General features: G+C 35.1%; 1 protein-coding gene across 1 annotated transcript; it reads right to left on the bottom strand.

Annotated features, from left to right (window-relative positions):
• Positions 1-2,388: 2,388 nt before the first annotated feature.
• LOC128240538 (protein PALS2-like) lies at positions 2,389-22,297 on the bottom strand. The gene is made up of 15 exons (XM_052957200.1): positions 22,244-22,297; positions 19,075-19,149; positions 18,766-18,887; positions 18,096-18,263; positions 17,460-17,618; positions 17,069-17,147; positions 16,445-16,593; positions 15,063-15,194; positions 14,598-14,712; positions 13,612-13,671; positions 13,035-13,196; positions 11,799-12,001; positions 11,237-11,356; positions 9,336-9,368; positions 2,389-7,617 (listed from the first exon to the last, which is right to left on the bottom strand). Exons 2-15 carry the CDS (start codon positions 19,106-19,108, stop codon positions 7,441-7,443), a joined length of 1,713 nt encoding a protein of 570 aa, XP_052813160.1. The 5' UTR covers positions 19,109-19,149; positions 22,244-22,297; the 3' UTR covers positions 2,389-7,440.
• Between the last annotated feature and the right edge of the window lie 365 nt (positions 22,298-22,662).

Raw genomic sequence — 22,662 nt, 5'->3', positions numbered from 1 at the left:
TCACTACGGTCGCTATCGGCATGCTTAGGGTTACAAACAAAACTTTATCGAAATTACCCATTTACTTCATAGATACGCATGTATTAGCATCTCGAGCAGATAGAAATTGACGCCATAGTGGGAAATTGTTTTTTTTATGAGTTTAAATGAATTGCCTCTCGTAAATTGTCCCTTACCGCTATAAACAGTGTTGACCCTTATCATACCGATCGCGACCATAGTAATTTTAAAGTTAACCAGCTTGGACGAACCAACTCGGCGTCTGATCTGGATCCAAGCTGTTTTACACTCAGTCAACTGTTTTACCAGTTTTCAGACGGACCAAACAAGTTTTAATGACAAAACACATGATAATTCAGCGGACTATTTCTTTGAAGGCAGGATGAGGGTTAAACCATTACAGTTTGGGAGCTATGGAAACCGGAATCGGATCTGAATCGAGCACAAAAAAAAACGACATTACCGTGTTCAGGCTTTAAATCTAACGGCATATCTCTTCGAGCACATCCTTTGAAAATAGCAGTCGAATCAGTTCCGATTGAACGGCGTTTTACTTCCTGCGTATAGCCGTAAAAACGGAGGATAGCCAAACGCTAACACATTATACTGAATACGTCATAATAGATAATTTAATCGATAAGAGCGTTCCACAACGTCTCGGACCAACTATGTTTCGTAAGAGTCCAATGTGGCCAAATAGATGTTCGATACAACCACGGTAAATCGAGATCTATTTTTTTGTGTGGAGCAAATCATAACCTTAAATTTAAAGCTATCTACAATGATGGAACGATATTATTTAATAATTTATACATATACATGGAAAATTTTAGGGGGGCGCGCGCCGGGTCCGCCCCCCCCCCTGGATCCGCCTATGGTACTTATATATATGTAAATGGATTGATATGACACAGTCGCATAACCACTTATTTTTTGTTAGTACAAACTAACAATCTTAAAAAAAATGTCAAGTAAGAGCCGTTAGGCTATTAACATAGAAAATATACTTCTGAATGAACTACAATCACCAAAACAACTGGTTACTGTATAGGTTAAATTGAAACATTTTGGTTTGATATCTTACACCAAAAATGAGCATTGCACCTTCAATACGATTAATGATTTTTCCGGGATTTAATGGGTTCTTCGAGTTACTTTCGGAGCATAAATCTGTCCGAATGCGATGACCCAGATTCTATTTTTTAACCGCACTGGCTGCGACAGATATGTACATGTAATTATTTTGATTCAGTACGCTTTTATTTTGAATCTATTTGCTTATTTTGCTTTTTATATTGCGTTTTGTAACTCGTCGATATTAGAATAAATGTTTTTCTATGATTTTAATTGAGTAATTACGCAAAAACGCAGCTTATTCGCACTTTATTAACCGCATTAACATTACAGCGCTTATTTTAGCAAGCTACTTATTATGCAGAATGCAGACGATAGGTATTGGAGCAGATTGGTGAAAAGGTAATTTAGATGTAATTGTTAATGTAAATTAGGTTTTTGACCACTGCAGTTCCAACAGCACTGGGGTTGATACGCCCGTGCGCGCATTAATTCGTCAAAAGTTAAAAAATTTATGTCGATCAGCCGATGGTAGTTTTTCAGATACGGTTATAATAGTCTGCCTAGCGGCCTACAGCCAAAAGAACAACAGTTTATCTGTCATACTTAATTTATTTATATGAAACCAATGATTTATATCTAGTCTGCATCTATAATTTTCCCCGTCATTTCCATGACGCAAACATCCATGTGTCCTCATGTGTTATGTATCACTTTCAGTGCTTGACGTATTGTTTCTCTTCTTTAATAATGCATTAGCTGTGATCAAATGCAAATTGGAAACTTTCGAAACTTTTGTTGTCGGACTTCACATTGAAATAACACATACAATAGAACAATGCATCGGTAATGCAGTACCTTTTCAAACTCTAAAAGACTCCATTGGTGATAGAATAATATTTGCATTTAATAATATTTGGATGGATTTTAAATATTCTATTCATTCAGACTGAATAGACTGACACGCAAATGCTAATCAAAAATAATTTCGTTAAAACGAAATTCAATTTCAATGCAAAGAAGTAATGTTCAAAACATTTAAATTAAACATGGTAATTGTTTCTAGGAGGAGACAGCTCATCAAATAACAATTTGTTTAATACATCGTGTCATTCCATAAGCGCCAGAACATTCCCTTCGTTATCCCTCGAGGACATCGTCAGAGACATGAGATTTAAAGTGGCACTAAAGTACATCAAACTCGTGTTTGAATATGTAATCAATATAACCATGGTATAATTATAAGCTTAGAATCTGTAAAGTCCTGAAAACTATGACAATGTATGGGTCGAAATATATGAACATAAAAGTTGCTCATATAAAAATTGTATTTATTTTGATATAAAGAATGGCGAAATATGACTAACATGAATATATGAAAGCAACTGTACACAAGAACATAAAGTTAATATAAAACAGAGGCAAACGAAGAAATATCAACTGCAATAAATATGTTCCAAGTTAGGTTAGCAAATAAAGTTATCATAAGTCTGTTGAAAGCAAAGGACCTACTAGTTCATATTAGGGCCATGTTATAAACACAATACAGCACAATATTGTAGATATAATATTGTATTTAAAAAATACACTTAAGTCACTAACTTTTACTTGTAAATTAAATCTATGTGTGTCATATATGACCATTCAATACTATTTGTTTTGCCATTAAACCGGGTTTATGTTTAACCAGGTAACTTTTTGATACTGAGCTTGTTTCTGTAGTTTTTCACATAAGTATTGAAATGAATAATAATAATACTTAGAATTACTAATTGGAAAATGACTGTACGATTTGATCAAAATCAAAATGTAGAAGGAACTGTGAGTAGCACAAGAATGGTGCATATAAGATGAGGAAAGTTCAATAGCATTGTGCCAGGCTTGTCAAAAATAGATAAAAGACTCAATCACTTTGAAACAAATATTTTTTTTATAATTTAAATTACAGAAAAATAATCTAATTATAATACATTGTACATAGATATTTTTGATACTTGGTGATAAAAGGCACATGTGAAGTTACCAAAAATGTGATATGTCTGTGCTAAAATGTTGCATTATTACAAAAATATATATTTTATATAAAGCTAGGTGCCAATTCATCAATACACCAAGGAGCAATTTTGTACCGAATTGAGATTATCAGCAACAGTGTTGTACTGGTAAAATATCTCAGAGGTCCAAAACCACTTGTAGGATTTTTTGACAAAATGGGACACTAATATTCTTAACAATAAGGCTGAATACATGTGTATGGTGCACATTTCTGAATCTAACATCAAGTAACAACATTTATAATTATATTACCAGTCTGTTAATAAGCAAAATAACACTTTCAAAATATATATCTTATGGTAATAAGAGCCTTTTATGGGCCGACCGTCTAGAACTTTGCTTAAGTTAAAAATGATGTCAAAAATCACAATGGTTTATGACATTGATGTTAACTTTAGAAGGTACAATAATTGATGAGGTGCTCATATATATCTTAGTAATGAAACAGTTGGCTCCAGTGTTGTTAAAAATACTGCAAATCACACATGTATCCATGAAACTTCCAGAGCAGAAATGATCGAAAGTTAACAATGATAACGTTAACAAAGCTTTTAACAGTCGGCCCAATATATCTAATATCTACAAATATCTTTAAATGACCATCTAATATTTTATATATTGTTTCAACATTATACACCTGTTACTTTAACAGTACTAAAACAAATAATCAACACTACAACCATGTTAATATATATAAGCATCAAAAAAGTTTAGTTTAACAAATTTGTACTACAGTAAACATACCACCAGAATATTAGTATACATATAGTACATAATCCCCCAAGATACGATTCCTGCCAGCAATGTTTTGCATTGGCAAACAAAAAATCCCCCCGTATGATTTTAAACTTTTCTTGCCTTTTTCAAAGTTTATTTACCATCTATATCAGGTGTATATTTGTTTTTATTTTATTTTACTTTTAACAACAATCTTTCTAGACACAAAATAAAAAGTAAATGCATGGGGGTATGTGGGAATTGATGCAGGGGGAGTTTTTATCCTACACTCATTTACAAGCATACTGGTGCAGGGGGAGTTTTTGTCCTACACTCATTTACAAGCATACTGGTGCAGAGGGAGTTTTTACCCTACACTCATTACAAGCATACTGGTGCAGGGGGGAGTTTATTCCCTACACTCATTTACAAGCATACCGGTGCAGGGGGAGTTTTTACCCTACACTCATTTACAAGCATACTGGTGCAGGGGGGCGTTTTCTCCCACCTCAGATAAGTAGATCCAATAATTTAACCATGCTAGATATTCTTATCTTGCCCACGGGCGAAGATAAAATGCCCGTATGGAACTCCTTTTACCACATTGTAATTACCTCCCTTGTTGAAGACTGTCGTCAGTAGCATCCAGGAAATCTTGTCTTATGGTAATATTTAGAACGCTAATTAATTATTTCTCGCTTAAATTGTCACCATAAAACAGTTTTCAGGCACCATTCAAGAAATAATGCTTCATTCACCTTAGAACTATTTAAAAAGGTCGATTTGACTATTAACATTAACTGGATCACTGCGCATATATCCATGACAACCACGTGCTATCGCATATCCATATGCAATTATTTTCACTAAGCAAAAAAGAGTTCCAGCAAAAAATACATTTTTACTTAATTTTGTTTAACTGAGGTGGGAGAAAAAGCATCTACCATAGCCGCTCGTATAAGATAGGTTCATCCCGACCCTCGCGCAGGGTGTTTTGCGGAAACTCCGTAAACCTCGTTTCCGCAAAACACCCTACGCTCAGGTCGGAATGAACCTATCTTACACTACACTCATTTACAAGCATTGTTCAACTACCTCATTTGTCAAAACACTTTGCTTGATTGGTTTATTCCATCATTGAACAGTTTGGATTCAATACTTTTGTTCTGTTGAAACACTTAACACATAGCAATAACATTGCAACAGACATGACAGAATTACACATCTTTAAATGGCTTGAAATATGTACAGAAAATGTTTGTGAATTTATACTTCTAAATGATGTCATGATTACTGTTATGTTCTGTACAATAATTGGTTACAATTTTAACAAAAGCGCTGCAGATGGAATGAAGTCTGTTTTTGTTGTTTTTTCAATCAAATTACTGAAGGCAGAGTTGTGGACCTTGGTCTACATGTTGGTATTGTCTCTGGAAACATGTGTACCAAGTTCTATATCACAGTTTTTAAGAGATGGCCTAGGGTCAAGTTTTTGAGCTCTGATCGTGACACCAAGGATATGACAATATCTCAAAGTTTATCATATAAAATCATACAAGCTAACAATAAAAACATGCTGTATTTACACATGATAATGCTCAAGGGAAAGAGTTAACCGACCAAAATTTACAATTTTGTGGCATATCCAAGGCTTTGAAGTTCAAAGAAATTTGCATAATATAAATATGGAATGATCAAGAAATATAAGGAGATAAAACATTACAACACACATTGATCTCTCAAACATCCTGAGGAATAAACACTGCATATCACATTCAAGAACATCTTAGGCCAATGTAAATTAATTGCTAGATTTTCATCCAATTTTCTTTTCAAATGGGGGCGGGGCCGGTGACATTTTTTCTTCTTAGATAACTGCTTCACCTCTGAATTTGTGTTCATGCTCTTTCTTATTGCATTATGGACCATATACATTTGTTTCTAGACGAACCACGAACTCCATCGTTACAATTTTCCTTTTTTACATGTGAATGTTATACATCAACAACGTTGTTATGAATAAACGCCGTACCCGGACAATACCTGACCGATACGCACCCTAGTTCAACATTTTCATTTCAGTCAACAACAAATTAAGGGACGGCTAAACGAGTTGGATGAAAATCTAGCAATTAGTTTAAAGTCTCCATAAACACATGTGTTACAGGGGATCTTAACTGCTGATAATTGTCCATCCGGAAAATAAGCCGGGGTCTGTTTGAGTATGAGGGATTCGTGCCAAAAGCAGGGTATAGTGGCTTAGATCCCTTTTGAAAATGTTTACAAAGTCATTTATATTCATGTCAAGGTACTTCCTACGCTTTTGATGCAAACGTCGTAACAAAAAACAATCTTTACCACTGTGGAATAGTCTGAAGTTAAAAGCACTCAATCCTGATTTGTGAATTAGTCCTGCACTTTAGAAACCCCGATGTAAATGTCTAACGCATCCATCAAATACCATGTTTATTTTATTAGCCAAAAAGAAAACAATGATAGCAGCAAAAATGTTATTTGATCATTTGATCAGCCTAATATTTCTGGCAGGAAAATAAATTATTCAAAAGGGAATTATATCCTTCAACAAAATATTATGTAAATCATTTAAAAACCTTCAATACGGTACAATTGTATTCAGTTTTATATGGTAATCATGCAATGAATAATTTTACATACAGATTGAAAGCCAACGTAATGTTTAAATAGTGATCCTTTTGATTCCAGATAAACGTGATCCAAATATCTGTCTTCCATCCTCCTATTATAAAGGGGAAAAGTCATCAACACATCAGTGAATTATGTCTTTTTTCCATGAAGAGCTTATTTCAACACTTTGGTCAAATAAAATTAAGGGTGGTTTCTCCAAAGATACAAAAATGTCCACCGATGGTTTGGACTTGTAATTGATACTTGTGAGTTCACCATTAATGTTTTAAACCAGGGGTCATCATTCAGTCAGGGCTGCTTAGTGACAGCAAAATAATTGTGTAGCAAGCAATGCTGTAGGTGGAATTTACCAGGTATTAGGTTATTTTAATACTTCATACGTGAATATCATTCAATATCTTCAAAGGTGTCAAGGTTTGCCTAAAAATGATAAATGCACCAGATGAAATATACAGGCAATGTGCAGACTTGAGTCACCTGAATTGCAGAAATAGCACTGAAGGCATTTTCTTGCAGATCGTTTGTTATAATTTCATTGTTTTACATAACTATTTACTTTACTCAAAACCTTTTCAAATGATACCAAAACAATATGGGGGCACTAGGCATACACATTTCACATATTTGTTGTACAGATACCTGAAGGACTTTGTAGGTGAAATTCCTTAAAGACGTTGTGGGTCCCATTCTTCAAGGACTCTTGCAGTTGGATGCCTTTAAGTTACATATTCCCAAATATGTTGACAGAAGTCTTTACAAGAATACCTTAGTTTGAGGTTTTTTTGTGAAGGCAACAAACATCTATATCATAGCATATTATAGTAGCTTTGAATGAACTCAAAGGTCTGGAATCCCTGTAGTTTTCAATGAAGGCAAAGTCAGGTCAACAAAAAAAACAAGCACTCACACAAATGTCACAGAATATGGCTAATACACCCAATTCACCGGCACCCATTGTGTATCTGTGCTTAGAGTATCCACAATTTTGCGAATTTCCCGGAAAGTTTCCTCAAAACTGTCATTAACAATTGTGGTGTCGAAATATGACTTGTAAACTTTCTCAATCTGTGCAGACTCATCGATTATTTTCAAGAAATCTTCCTCCTAAAAATGAATAGACAATAATCATGATATGAATGTTAAACATCTCAACTAGTTATTATTCCATATGCACAAGTTAAGAAAACAAGTTATTTTTAATTGTCAAGTTGTTTGCAAAATCATATATTTTTCATTTATAAAGAGAAAACATGCTTATATCTTATATAAATGCGCATTGGATAATGACGTCATTGTTAATTCCATATCGCTGCGCTCCCACTGGATAATCGTAACATCATTAAACCAGTGATATACAACATAACAGTTATCAGCTATTGTTTTATACAAAGTATCTTGCTATTAACCTTAACAATAAAGACTCAGCTGCGGATTTAACTAAAAAAAAAAAACATAATGAATAGTTCAAAATGAAAATATAAGGATAAATAACTTTTTTTCCATGTTTTCAAGCTGTATGAATGCAGCAGGGCTCTCTTGCAATGATCCCACAAAGTGCTTGAGGGCTTTATGCAATTTGCTTGCTTGGATTGCTTGCAAATCAAGGGCCAGGGGGCTCCATGCAATTTGCTTGCTTGCAAATCAAGGGCCAGGGGGCTCTATGCAATTTGCTTGCTTGCAAATCAAGGGCCAGGGGGCTCCATGCAATTTGCTTGCTTGCAAATCAAGGGCCAGGGGGCTCCATGCAATTTGCTTGCTTGCAAATCAAGGGCCAGGGGGCTCCATGCAATTTGCTTGCTTGCAAATCAAGGGCCAGGGGGCTCCATGCAATTTGCTTGCTTGCAAATCAAGGGCCAGGGGTCTCCATGCAATTTGCTTGCTTGCAAATCAAGGGCCAGGTGGCTCCATGCAATTTGCTTGCTTGCAAATCAAGGGCCAGGGGGCTCTTTGCAATTTTCTTGCTTGCAACCAAGGGCCAGGGGGCTCTATGCAATTTGCTTTCTTGCAAATCAAGGCCCATGGGGCTCTATGCAATTTGCTTGCTTGCAAATCAAGGCCCAGGGGGCTCTATGCAATTTGCTTGCTTGCAAATCAAGGCCCAGGGGCCTCTTTGCAATTTGCTTGCTTGCAAATGTACCATGAAGGGTCAGGGGGCTCTATGCAATTTGCTTGCTTGCAAATGTCCCATGAAGGGTCAGGGGGCTCTATGCAATTTGCTTGGTTGCAAATGTCCCATGAAGGGTCAGGGGCTCTATGCAATTTGCTTGCCTGCAAATGTCCCATGAAGGGTCAGGGGCTCTATGCAATTTGCTTGCCTGCAAATGTCCCATGAAGGGTCAGGGGCTCTATGCAATTTGCTTGCCTGCAAATGTCCCATGAAGGGTCAGGGGGCTTTATGCAATTTGTTGTCATGCAAATATACAACAAAGGGCCGGATGCAAATTTTCCAAGAAGCACCAGAGCAATTCATGCAATATTCTTGGTTGCAAATGTCCAAAGAAGCACTTGAACACTTTATGCAATTTGGTGGCACATGTTCTTGAATCATACAGTATGAACACACACAAAAAGGCTATCAATCCTTATATAGAAGTCAAGTGTATTACTCTTAAGGAAACAAAATCATTTTGCATGTTAGTTTCACATTACGGTTTTAGCTTATAAGTTATAGGAGGTTGTTGCTACCTGTCCTATTTTGGTAGCACCCCTTTGCCCTCATGGAAACCAGCACGTAAACCCTTCTGCATTCTCAGAGTTAAATGATTTAGATGATCAATTGGTATAACTTAAATGTATGTTACCCAGTTTATAGAATTACTTACCGTCTTGAAATCAATAGTCCCTGGACCAGCGATCTGCAACACAAGAATGGAAACAATAGAAAATCTGAAACTACTCAAAAGAACTTATTAATTGAAGGTTTGGGAGAATTGAATAGTTGTGGGGTTTGCTCAGCCAAAATATACCAAGGCCTAAAAAAAAAATACATTTGGTTCGGGTTACCCGATCCTACCTACGGAATAGGCGCCGACCCTACCGTTTTTATAGTCAGTTTGAAAAAAATAATGAAAAACTTAAAAAAAATATTTATTTTTTCTTTTTTTTTTTGGTTTTTACCCGATCCTACCTACGGAATAGGCGCCGACCCTACCGTTTTTATAGTCAGTTTGAAAAAAATAATGAAAAACTTAAAAAAAATATTTATTTTTTTCTTTTTTTTTTTGGTTTTTACCCGATCCTACCTACGGAATAGGCGCCGACCCTACCGTTTTTATAGTCAGTTTGAAAAAAATAATGAAAAACTTAAAAATTTTTTTATTTTTTTCTTTTTTTTTTTGGTTTTTAAATATGGAGTTTAAAATCTTAAATGGTTATACAGGAGATAACTTAAACACTATTCTCCAATGATGAAAATGACATTCTTATATAAAGCCTAATAAAAAAATACAAAATAAATAAAAATAAGCCTACCTACCCTACCTATTTTTGAAAAGGATGTAACCCTAACCAAAAAAAAAAAAAATTAGGCCCAAGAAAATTTTGAAACAATTGCAATATCTATACAATGTCAATCAACTTTACCCATCAAACAAAGCTGACTGCAATGCACCTTCAGGGTATAAGCATATTCTTTCATGTATCACACTGAACTTACCACTTAGATACAGGCTCATACATTCACAATGGATCCACATGTTGCACTGGTGTAACATCATCTGGCCAATTTAATTGAAACCTTAAATTGCGCTTTGATGTGCCAAAACATTTTCTGTTCAAAAAATCATTTGAGGCGGTACAAATAATTGACATGGTTCTTTGTTGCAAAAATGCATTATGATATTGCTTTTATTGCTCATTGACGTGAAGACTTTGCTTAATTTATTATCAAACAATATAAAGTATTCTTTGCAAAATGTCAATTTCAAACATACAATTTTTATACTCTGCATTAAAATCACCAATATTATGAATTAGTATCTATAGAATCTATTTTACAATTGTGAAGAAAGTTATGTTTTTTAATATTCTAAGTCACTCTTGATGGCCTGACATGGGACTTGTGTTGTGGTAGAAACCAGAGAACCCGGAGAAATCCTGCTAGCCTTGCTAGGGTTGCTGTCCATGGTAACAAACTAACACCTTGGTGAGAAACAAGTGCACTAATCCAATAAAGTTGACAATTGCTGACTCATTGCTCAGCTTGCCATTTAGATATTTAAAGAGAATTAACTCCATGATGCCAACACCTCAATATCAATTACAATGTTAAGTCCCTTATAACAGGATTGTGCAATATTTTTGTTTAGACATTTTGATCCTTTTAATGGAATTTGTTTTTTTAAGATAATCGCAATAACCTAATTATTGTTTTGTTCAATCAAGATAAAGATAAAAATTGGGTTCATTGATATAATATGATACTTAACCGTATTTCTTTTTAAAAACCAGATAATTGAAAAAACAACTCTTTCCACTTGCCAGTTATATATGTAAAGAGAAATAACTCAATGACGACAAGGCTTTTTAAACAGGAGTGTGCAATGTTCTAAATATTAGAGCAGTTGATACATTAAGATACCTAAGCGTGAGTTTTGTATAATCCATGAGACCGGAGAGCCGAATTTCTCAAGTTTAAGCACTCCTCACTGTTGACTTGAAATAATAAAGTGACAGAACTTGAAGAAGAGTCAATGTCTAGATGAGCTTAATATCAGTATCTTACCCCTCTTCCGACTCCTTTTCTCCGCCCCTCCTCATACATGACCATTAGGGCCTCAGCACTTGGTGCAGCTATGAAGATGATGTACGGCATAAACTCTGGGTTCTTCAAAACCTTCAATGACTGAAAACAGCACAGTTGGTTAATATCTATGCGTTTCTGCTTAATTTTGGAGATAAAGGAACGTTGCTTTAAATTTCTCAAGTACAATTCCTTGACAGAAACCAGTACGGTGCCATTTTTAGAGAGGCCAAAAGGTCATCTCCTTGGTGAAGATTTGTCTTTTACTTGACTACCAGATCACTCTTACTCTCTAGCTGCTCCAGGAAATATTGAGCTGATCAATACTGATTGCGTCAAAAGTTTGAACAGCAGCTTTAAAGACAATTAACATGTTCAGTGTCCTTTACTTTCTCCATCTCTTTTATAGCATTAATAATTTCTAGGAAAAATGGGAAATCCCTATTTAAATCAAATCATTTTTGTCCTTGGCATTCAGAGAGACAAAAAAGTGGATAAATCAATATTGGCTTTGCACATTTGTAATATCATCTTGAAGACTTACGGTGGGATTCACATCCAGGACACACATTCGTCCTGACCGGATTGTGTCATGAACTGTCTCTAACTTTGTCCCGTAAAGGTTCCCGTTGAATTCCCCGAACTCCAGGTACAAATCAGCCTTAATCTCCATGTCCATTGTTTCGCGGTCTGTGAAAAAGTATTTCTTCCCATGGATCTCGCCATCACGTGGGGCTCGTGATGTGTCTGTGAAGATAATATGTTACATTACATCGGTGTGTGTGTTTTTTAAAATTAAAAAAGAGTAATAACCCATGATTAATATGTTCGTTATTTTAAATGTGGGTATTATCTCTGACAACATGTATACAAAGTTTCACATGAATAGCATGGATGGTTTATGAAAAGTGGTCAAGGTTATCGCACAACTACCCAAGCGACGACAATAACACTAAAGCTATGATAAAACTTTTTTAAACTAAAAGAAGAGCTTAATTGATTGATTGCATTTGTTTTTTGTGTATTATGCTACATTACAAATTCTGAACATCAGACATTGTGAAAACCTTCGGTCTGACAGTCCTGAGAGGTAAATTTTGACTTGGTCCGAATAAATCTTTAATTGGGTCGGTCCGTCAGACTGAAAGTTTTCACGTTGAAATATTACAAATAGTGGAAATCTTATCTTGATCAATTATCAAACACGCTTAAAAGTAATAAAAAATATATTGTTTCATTGAAAATCGCATTTTATCAATGATATTGTCTAATAATCATTTGTTTACAAGTCTGATGTCTTATTAGGTAGTGTAGAGGACGGAATACGTGTACCATACTAAGTCAAACGCAATGCAGAGTTTTCCTCCCATTGCAATAGATAACCAAATATTGTATAGTGTATATATATATATTGCGCGATGTTTTGAAATGATAAACTATTGTCATAAACATTGGATTCTTTAAAGTATAGTTCCAAATGTTCCAAACATATATCTTATTCTTCTGAACATGTATTTGTAAAAAAGGGCACTGTTAAAATTAAATATTGAGCAAAACCTGGCACACATATCTGGTAAATATCTAAATACCTTTTTATTCCTTGTCAATGTAAAATTAGTAATAAAGGCTTTGAAAAATAAAGTCTTCAAACAAAAATTATCAGACCGGCAAATTTTCTTTCAGACCAACAAAACATCGGAGGCTGTATTTCCGAATGACTGACACTTTCTCTGAACTTTCGCGATGTCTGCAACATTATATATAATAATCACACACTAACGTGGAATGGCTGCAGCGAATCGTCGATTGTCTGACTTAATCAGTCTTTCCTTGAGGGATCGTCTCCCGACCCCATTCGCTCCTACAATGACGAGGGTTTTTCTCTGGAATGGCGGCATACGAGTCACCTCCTCGTACAAGACAAGGTCTGCAGTGTCCCAGTCTAGATGGAGATAAAAAAAAAACTAGGTGGTTGTTTTTGCAATTAAAAACAGATGTCTCCCCCTATGCACATAGCCTAAATATGTTAAATATAGTCATATGACTTTTGACCTGTTAGTGTGAAATCATATGGAGCGGCAGAAAATGTAGTCTAATGACAATTGTTATGCGATGATTCACGAGTCGAACATATCCGAAGATGTTGTGTTCATCAGATGATAACCACAATTGCAGAAAGGCAGTTCATTTAAGGAATGGAAGTTGAGGTGTAAATATAAAATTGTGATGACGTACATGACAATGACACCATAAACAACAAGATCTTCTACCATGCTACACTGGTTACCTAAAAAGGTTATCTCGTACCAAAACATTAGACATAGATATGGGGAAAGCATTTAACATAATTTACAAACCTTTATTTTTGGTTGCACTGTACTTTATCTTCTTTTTCTTCTTTCGTTTTAAACCACATACTGGAATGACAATATCAAAACTAAGCACACAACTTTGCCTTGTAAATTTTGGCTTTAATATGGCTTAAATACTTCCACAAGCAATGATTACCAAAATTAACTAGAGCTGTCACAGGAGTGACGAATACCCCCAAATGCCGCCTGGACACAGGAATGGCAAACCATTCCTTTGAAAAGAGGCCATAACTCCAAGGTTACTGCACACTGCATCTTCTTTTATCATGCATGTATTGTTTTATTTAAATCTGTTGGGTAATTTAGAAGTTACACTGCTGACAAGAAAAACTAGCCTTTAATGAGTTATCGTCCGGAAACCGTTTTTCTATTTTTAGTAACAGTGACCTTGACCTTGGCCCCACCAGCCCCAATATCGAACTTGACCTGTATCTTCTGATGTTACACCTGTGTACCAAAAAAATTTCAAATCTGTCTAGCCTTTCATGAATTATCGTCCGGAAACCATGAAAACCGACAGACCGACAAGCTCACTCCTATATACCCCCTCAAACTTTGTTTGTGGGGGTATAATAAATTGCTCACAAATAATATTGAAATTGGAACCTAACAACGATATCAAACTGAATCAATAGTAATTTAGGCTTATAACAATATACTTCATTAATTGATAGTTGTAATTAAAAAAGATTATTTTAGCCAGACTCGCTGTCATGAGTTCAACCCCGATTTCCCACAATTTTACAAATCTTGGTTATTGTCAGTTTTCATACAAAAACACAAAGTTGTGACCATATTTTGCCAATGTCATCACCATTAAAGCCTCTACAATAAGTCGGTGGGAAATCGGTGCTATATCCTTCTGAGAGCCCACCTTAACATGGATTATTTTCAGGCTTGCATGATCAATGATAGAAACTTTCCATGAACTATCAACTATGTTGCACGATTTCAACCCAAGCTTTACTCACATAAGCTGCTTTTGGAGTAATCCTGATCCGAGCGTACGAAAGCTTTCCTGTTCTCCTCCAGGTTCTTGGACGGTATAAGACCAACTCGGTTCATCTCATCTCCCACTATTTGAGCCTAAAAGTTGACTCTATCATGTATGTGAAGATTTAACAAATACATTGCAGACAATTCTTCCTGTTTTTAACAAGGTTTTTGGACAGTATTGCCAGTCAAACTCAATTGGTCTCATTTCCCACTATTTGAGCCTTAAGTTTGTATATTGCATTTGATAAAAGCATTCATTTTCAGCAATAATTTTTGAATGTTACACCTTAAAATGATAAAGACTATTTTAATCTTAGGTTTTACTAATGTGTCGATTTATAATGTTCTGATTATATAATAATTTGAAATGCTGTGAAATGTGCTTTCACAGCAAACAGAAAATTAACGTCATTTAGAAAGATAACAAGAAAATACTGTACCTGCCACCAGTTAGGATCATCATGATTAAAGATCAGTAGGATATCGCCATCCTGGAATGACAATCCCGCCTCTTTGCTGGGAATGAGCCGGTCATTCATTGGATTGTATGTGAAATGTGCCTTCATGAACATCTGTGAATAAAGATCAAGATTTATGGTCAATGTGCTAGTGTATTTTGAATATCACCATCCTGGAACGACCTGCCTCTTTGCACCGATCAAAATAGTCGTTAATCCCATTGTATGGGAAATGTGCCTCCATGAACTTTTTAAATGAACATGTATCTCACAGTACATGCAGGGCTTTTCCTGCCCAATTTGTAAAAATACCCTTGACATTTTGGGAAAATTTGTGAAATTTTACAGTTAAAAGAACAAGCTTTACAGTCTCCTGGGAGTGAGAAAATTATCAAATGTTAGTTTCTTTTCCCTTTCAAAAGACCCAAAATGGCTGAAATATCAATCCTTGGGGTGTAAACTCTTTGCAATACTTCATGACAGATAATATTTCATGCTGATCTCAGAATGTGATGGAAATCAGTAGTCGAAATTAACACAAGCCCATAAGCCCTGCACTGGTAAAATGTCTTTCAGGCTTGCTTATTTTATATAGCAGGGCTTGTTCAATAATTTGATGCCAAGCAGTAGTATAAGAATTTGGGCTTGTTCATCCAAAAGTTTAATTTCAATGACTGGGAAATGCATGATTTCTGAATTCAATTATCCCCAAAACTTTACATCAAATAATTTATTAGGATGTTGAATGAACCAGTACAGGTAAAAATACTTTCATAAAAAAAGAAGATAATTATTCTTTTGTTTTTACTTTTGATTGTTTTTTTTTTTCTGAAGAATGGGAAAAATATCATATATTTAGCTTTGGAAACTGGTCCGATAGAATGGTGCCTCTAAATAAAACATCTGTGGATGAAAAAACAGGGCCTAATTTTTTGAAGTGTCTTAAGTCACTTATAACATGATTCAGCGGAGCTCATTATTTTTGTTATGGTATAATATGTGCAATACAGACATTCTTAAGAGTGTTAGAACTTTCAAAGAAATGATCTTTATGATAATTACAGTAACTTTGGTTTGTGAATGGGGCCTGCCTGCCTGCAGGGAACTTTTAATTGTAAAACAATGATCCTTGAAATTGAGGTTTTAAGATTGTTAACAATAGTATCTATGCTGAAACAATAGGAAGCAATTAAAAACATCTAATGAAGAAAATGATGTAAGAAAGCGAAGTAAAATATGTAATTTTTGTATTTGTGATTATAAGGGCCGAATTTCCGAGAAAAAACCACCAGACAAGCATACATTCACAATTTACTAATAAATACATCCAAGCCGTTAGTGCCAGTATTTCAGCCGAATCTTACCTGGGAGGTATGATGATGCTCCTGATATGCTGGGATAATTTTAAGGTTAACACGCTGCTCCGAGGTGCGAATAATGTCCATCAACATTTGCGGTGTATACACTGGCATACCGTTCACCTCTTTAATAATGTCCCCAACATGGAGTAAACCTGGAAAATGATTCTGTTCAATAGTTATAGAGTTACCTTTTAAACATTTAAATCAGTGTTTAAAACCATTTTGATATTGCGGCCGCAGCTTTTCTGTTTGGAAAATATGCATTATTTCGACTAAACTTGGAATTCTAACTTAGCAATTGAAATGGACAATAATGCTTTAAACAATAGACAGAAAAGATCAAATAAATGGGATAAAGTTTGGATCATAAAACATAAACAAACCCTTCCATACAAGACTAAAAGAAATCCTCAATTAATATCACATCAAGTTGAGGGCTATTCCAGTAAAACATATAACCCACGGGTGGGAAAGCAATTATTTAAATAGTATATGGGTGGGTGTCTTTTTTTGCTAACTTGGACCCTGAAAGGGTAAATTGCTTCTGTAGGGGGGTGGTATATTCTAATAGTGCCTTTTCCCCAAATGTAACATGTTTAAATGGAATAGCCCTAAACAAGAACATACCAAGTTTATCACTCATGCTGCCAGCCAGGATTCTCGCTATCACCAGGTCCCCTGTGTCTTCTATCTTCACTGTAATGCCCTGACATACAATTTTATGTGTATTACGTAACGGTATTCATAGATATATGCTTACGGTAACAGTTTATAAAATAATTAATTACTAGTAACGCTTAAAATGTATTTTGGGTGTCTATCTTACTTTCTGCCAAATAATTGTGGTGTCCTGTCGGGAAACCAGACTTGGAGGTTCCTCCATCAAATTTTGGTGCCATACATGATTTTATAAGCTGTTGTGCATATTAAATTAATTAGCTCTGATTGGCATGTTTGATTTGACATGTTTGAAGTGATAAACTATAATAGCTTGTTAAGGTTTTGACTGAATACTTACAAGTGGTTCATCACTCTTCATTATGCCAACGAGTCGGATATTATCCTCAAGGTCCTGGAAGTTGGAGGATACCGACTGGAACAGCTGTGGTCGATGTTGTTCCTCTACCATTTCCTCGAAATTACGGTCAATTATATCATCATGAGCGTCGAGCAAGGCCTGTAACACCAAGAAAAGTATAATCAGGTGTGCAAAGAGCAAATCATGCTGAACAGAAAAATGACCTCAATCAAAGGCTTAAAAAAAAAGCGTTTAATGCATTGTCTGTTGGATTTGGTTAATATATTCTATTATGTTTTATGGTTTTATGGTTTGAATTTCTATTAATGAATATGAACCGTCCATACATGATAACAGCCAAAAACCCCAATTATGAAAATCAGTTTGAGTTCGAAGTTTTGAGACCTAAAGCAGGGAAACGATGCTTAGATTCCTGTTGATATTTATGTTTTAAAAAAAGGATGTATATCCATATCATTCAAGTTACTTCATACTATTTTAATGCAAATTTCAATCAAATAAACAAACTTTAACAAATGTATGGTTAAGTCTAAAATCCTGTTTTCAGAATTAATCCTAAGTTTGGTAATACGGAAGAGACTGACCAACAATCAAAAATACTGCATTAGTACCAACCTTCACGTGAGCGTCTCCAAGTATCTGGTTCAGCTCGTGTACATTTGGGTCTGTGTCTATCGACCCCCCAATAGCATGATACACATCACCGATACACTTGGCAGCGTGTTTTTCATCTTCAGGACCCTCAGGTTGATCTTCCCGGTATTCTTCAAGTCGATCTTGGGCCTGTTAGTGTTACAAAATAATGCATCATTCACATGACTTACTTGCAGTTCCTTTTAAATAGCAGAAATACCACAAAAAAACACAAGTTCCTTCAGTAAACAAAAGACTTAGAATTTTTAATCTAACAAAAATATTTAAGGGGTTTTGAGAGGATTGTCAATCCTGAAAAATAGCCGTAGGTCTTTTTGAGTAAAGGGATTCATGCAGAAAGCAGGGTATACATCATGTAGAGTCAAAGATCCCTTTCGACAATGTTTCCAAAGTCATTTATATTCATTTCAAGGTACTTCCTACTGCAAAAATGCATAGTCAAAGAAGATCCCAATCATTTGTGTAGATGGGGTGAAATTTTAGTAAAAAAGGTTTATCTAATTTAACTTATCAGTTGCCCTGGAGGGACAAAAGGTCTTATTTCAAAAGTATTACAAGTACTTCATCCTACTAGCCCTTACTCTCAAAAATACCTACATCAACAACTATGACCTATACAAACAATACCTACATCAACAATAGCCTGAAATGTTGGGTCTGATAGAAGGTTACTGAGAAAGTCAATCTCGTTGTCTGACGCCCCTGTGGCATCTTGTAGCCTGTCAAGATTGTTTTGCAGGGTCTGGACTGCAACTGTAGTACCAAATTTTAGGTATATCACATGGAAATATAAACCATTTTGCCCTATTATCATTTATTATCTTCAATTTTATCTTAACCTTTCCAAAAATGCTGATTTCTTAATTATTAAGTATAAATCAAAAGAAGTGCCATAAGAAATCATTCAGTATTTACTATCAAATATTTCTTAAAAACTTACCAAGTCCTGATTCATCTTGACTAGCGGCTGGCATCCTGTCAGGTCCGCAAGAATACCAACAGAATGGTATTTATCCTGAAAATGCCAAATTCTGATATTTCTAAACAGGATCTGGGTTCTTTTAATCAACAATGGTAAAATTAGAAGCTCATATTGATTGATAATTTGTTTTACAAAAAAACTGTAGTTAAGTTAGCTGTTACACATATGCATACTGTCAATGTTTCTTGTTGTTTGTTTTTTAGAGTTTGCAGGGTTTTTCAAAACCTATTGTTTTATTGCATAGTAAAACATAGTAAAACAGCCGAAAATGTTTAAGTAGTAATATCACCTTTTTTAGGGTCAATGTTTATACTACAGTCCAAACTCGCTATTTTGAGGTCGGATATCTTGACTTTCCGGTTGTGTTAACTTTTTTCTCCAGTCCCGAATTTATTCCTTCTTATTCTATATAAAATAAATCAGCTTGAGTCGATTTTTCTACCTCGATTTTTTCGCTATGTTGTCCTCCTATTTCAGTCTTGATGGTCGAATTTCACACATTTACTTGTTTCTTATGTTGAACTGTATATCGAGTTATAGGTGCGAAAATATTCATGACGGTTTGCTGCATGTCGCTAAATTACCGTGCTATCAAAATAACAAACTGTCATAATTGGAGATTACTTGGTTAACTGTGAATAATTAAAGTTGTTTGTTTATGTTTTGGATTAAAGGACATTTTTTTCCCAAGCTATTCATTGAAACGCACAAGGACGGCGATGACATCCTCGGAAAATTTGACAACATTGAAAGTTACGCAATGATCAATTTCTTTACAATACATGTAGAAATCAAACCATCATAACATACAATTTTAACCATTATAATTTGATACAAATAATTCATTTTTATTTCACTTTATTTTTCAATAATACATATTGTTTTCACGACAGAACAAGGCTGTTCAATGGCAGAAGTCTGTGTTGGACATAAATCAAACTCAAATGTGTTGGGACTGGTGATATATTTTTTTTAAATTCAGATGTGTCGAATGTTCGTTACCTCGACTTTTTTCCCTAGGTCCTGACAAAGTCAACATAACGAGTTTGGACTGTATATCAAAACAAAATGCCATTATTCAGTGATGATATAAACAAACATTGTCAACAATGCAGATAGGACTGCATTCTTGTGATAAGCTAACTTCATGAATGCGAAACAATGTTTTAAAGCATATTCAATATATTTCTCGGAAAGATGCTGAACAATAAGGAAAAGGGCAGCGGAAAACCAATAACAGCAATTTACTGTAGCTGTCAAAAGCGACTGACACTTATATTAATACGATTGCATATCAATGGAAATTTTTATTTAGTCTTTGCATGTTTTGGGGTGTTAGCCCGTCCGAGGACTGCCGCATTTCGTAATTCTTTGGCCGACTCGGATCAGCCTCTGAGGGCCAAAAATCCAACACTGCAGAACCTGAACAGTCGATAAATTCATTATGTTGGACGTGAAAGCCAAAACAGCAGAGGGATATAGAAAGTGTCTCTAACTTGACGAGTGTAATGTAGCTCTCTTTGAATAGATTCCTTAGTTCTTCAATATGCAAATCACTAGAAATATATGTGAGACCACTTTCCTGGCCTTAAGTCACGACTGGGACCATAAATTTGCTATACTAGACTCTTATGCTACTTGTGTACAATATTTTAATGTTGTTCAGTGTACAATATTTTAATGTTGTTCAGTATGACTTCATACTGTCGCTGATACATGTACGTACCTAGCTACAATAATGAGCGATCAGGGATACTTTTTTATTATTTTGACATTTCATGTGTATCCCTGTAACGCTACATCTCTCTACGATTTAACACTGGACGAAACAATTTATAGTAATATTATGCATCGATGTTGATTAATAATGATATAATTGTTACAAATGTACCTAACAGTGATCTTAACTGGGTTGGATTTGTCGTTAGAGTCGTTATTTTCACATAAATATACTCTGGGTCACGAAATGAGCGTAGCAGTCCACCATTTTTTTATACATGTTGACTTTTATCGAATAAATTTGTACCCATCCGTCAATGATGGTTAACCCTGTGCGCAGTCACAGTTATCCTCCCTTTCCTATGTATTGTGCAGAGCAACGCAACAGTGTTCAAAAATGGTGATACCTAATCATCATCATCATCATCATCATCACGAACATCATCATCATCAACTTCTCCCAACTTGACCCATCAAACACGTTAGCGTTCAGCGCATTGAAATGGTTGCATTTTAATAGTGTTATTTAACCGAGCCTATTAACGACCAAAATATTCGAAATCCTCTACCCCGTTTCATACATGTACACAACCTGTCAGATTTGTCCTAGATTTACAGATTAATGGATACAATCGATGCATGTAAGTGCATTATGGTATCTGAACATGTTTTTTTGGCATAATGACATAAATAAATGTGTGTTTGATAGTAGGCAATGATATTTTCTTAGAAATTTGAATTTATAACAAAGATAATTTAAAAATTGTGGCCGCGAGGATCCTCTGCGCAAGGCCCGTTTGCTACTTTTTGCTGGGATGGTGGACGTCACCAGTCTGCCATAGTCTAAAAATTGTCAAAAGACTGGTTGACGGCCATTTAGGTGGACTAGTACGTACCATACCATTTATGAAATATATATGCACTTTTTTTCATGTAAAGTTCTTATTATTCAAAAAAAGAGTCCTTTATCATGTACACACACAAAGATCTTGAGATTGCTAAATATGTATACCAAGCTCAGTTAACTGAAACTAAATGTAGGTCATTTATACATACGTATCCTATATGGTTTATAATTGACACACGTTCAGAATCACAACTTTCAAAAGAACTTTATTTGCCACTAACATACTATGTTTAAATGAAGGCAAATAAATATGCAGAAATTAGCTCGCAATACACCGTAAAAACACAAAAGTCAAGTTTGTTTACATGATTATATTTTTATTTCCGGATTGCACGATCGGCCATTTTCACGAATTTTGAAACATACCGGTTCAATGAATGATCAGGTGTGATTTTCAAAAAGAGGCATTACTTTTGCAAATCGGGAACAGTTTATCTGTGTTTATATTGAAGGAATGTTTCAAGTGCGTTGCATTTTTTCGAAATAAATATTAAGTCTCACCTGAAATATTTGTGAACGCTGACGCGGTTTACAACACTCACCTGAAGTCACGTGACGTTCATGAAATGTAACGATTGTTTCCATTGGCTTATGTGAACATAGGTGAGATTCCACAACATTTAGCTTTTGTAAAAGCTTACTCGCATATGAGTTGTAGATGAGGTACTGTTAACTAGTCACGTACGCATAGCTATGCTCACTTTTACATTGGCATTATACTTTTCTTTTGTTAAATTGAAATCAACTTTTAAAGCACAGTCTATATATTTGTTTTTAAATTATTCCTCAATTATCGATATATTCTATAAATAATTTCTTACACCAACATTTTTTTCCATACGTCGACAACGTTTTTGCGTGAGTATTTTTTTCAACGAACACAACGTTTGCCAGTGAGCTTCAACTCTATAAATTATAGA

Source organism: Mya arenaria, chromosome 7 (genome assembly GCF_026914265.1).
Source record: "Mya arenaria isolate MELC-2E11 chromosome 7, ASM2691426v1".
NCBI classification, from domain to species: domain Eukaryota; kingdom Metazoa; phylum Mollusca; class Bivalvia; order Myida; family Myidae; genus Mya; species Mya arenaria.
This window is presented reverse-complemented; position numbering and strand designations above follow the sequence as displayed.

What these genes read in the sequence shown, in the direction of transcription:
- LOC128240538 (XM_052957200.1), bottom strand. Translation starts at nt 19,108, where the DNA reads ATGCCAGCCGCTAGTCAAGATGAATCAGGACTTG. An exon ending in TCCTGGATGTGAATCCCACC is followed by an intron (nt 11,357 to 11,798) that starts GTAAGTCTTCAA and finishes TGCTGTTTTCAG; the next exon opens with TCATTGAAGGTTTTGAAGAA. An exon ending in GAAAAGGAGTCGGAAGAGGG is followed by an intron (nt 9,369 to 11,236) that starts GTAAGATACTGA and finishes CTTGTGTTGCAG; the next exon opens with ATCGCTGGTCCAGGGACTAT.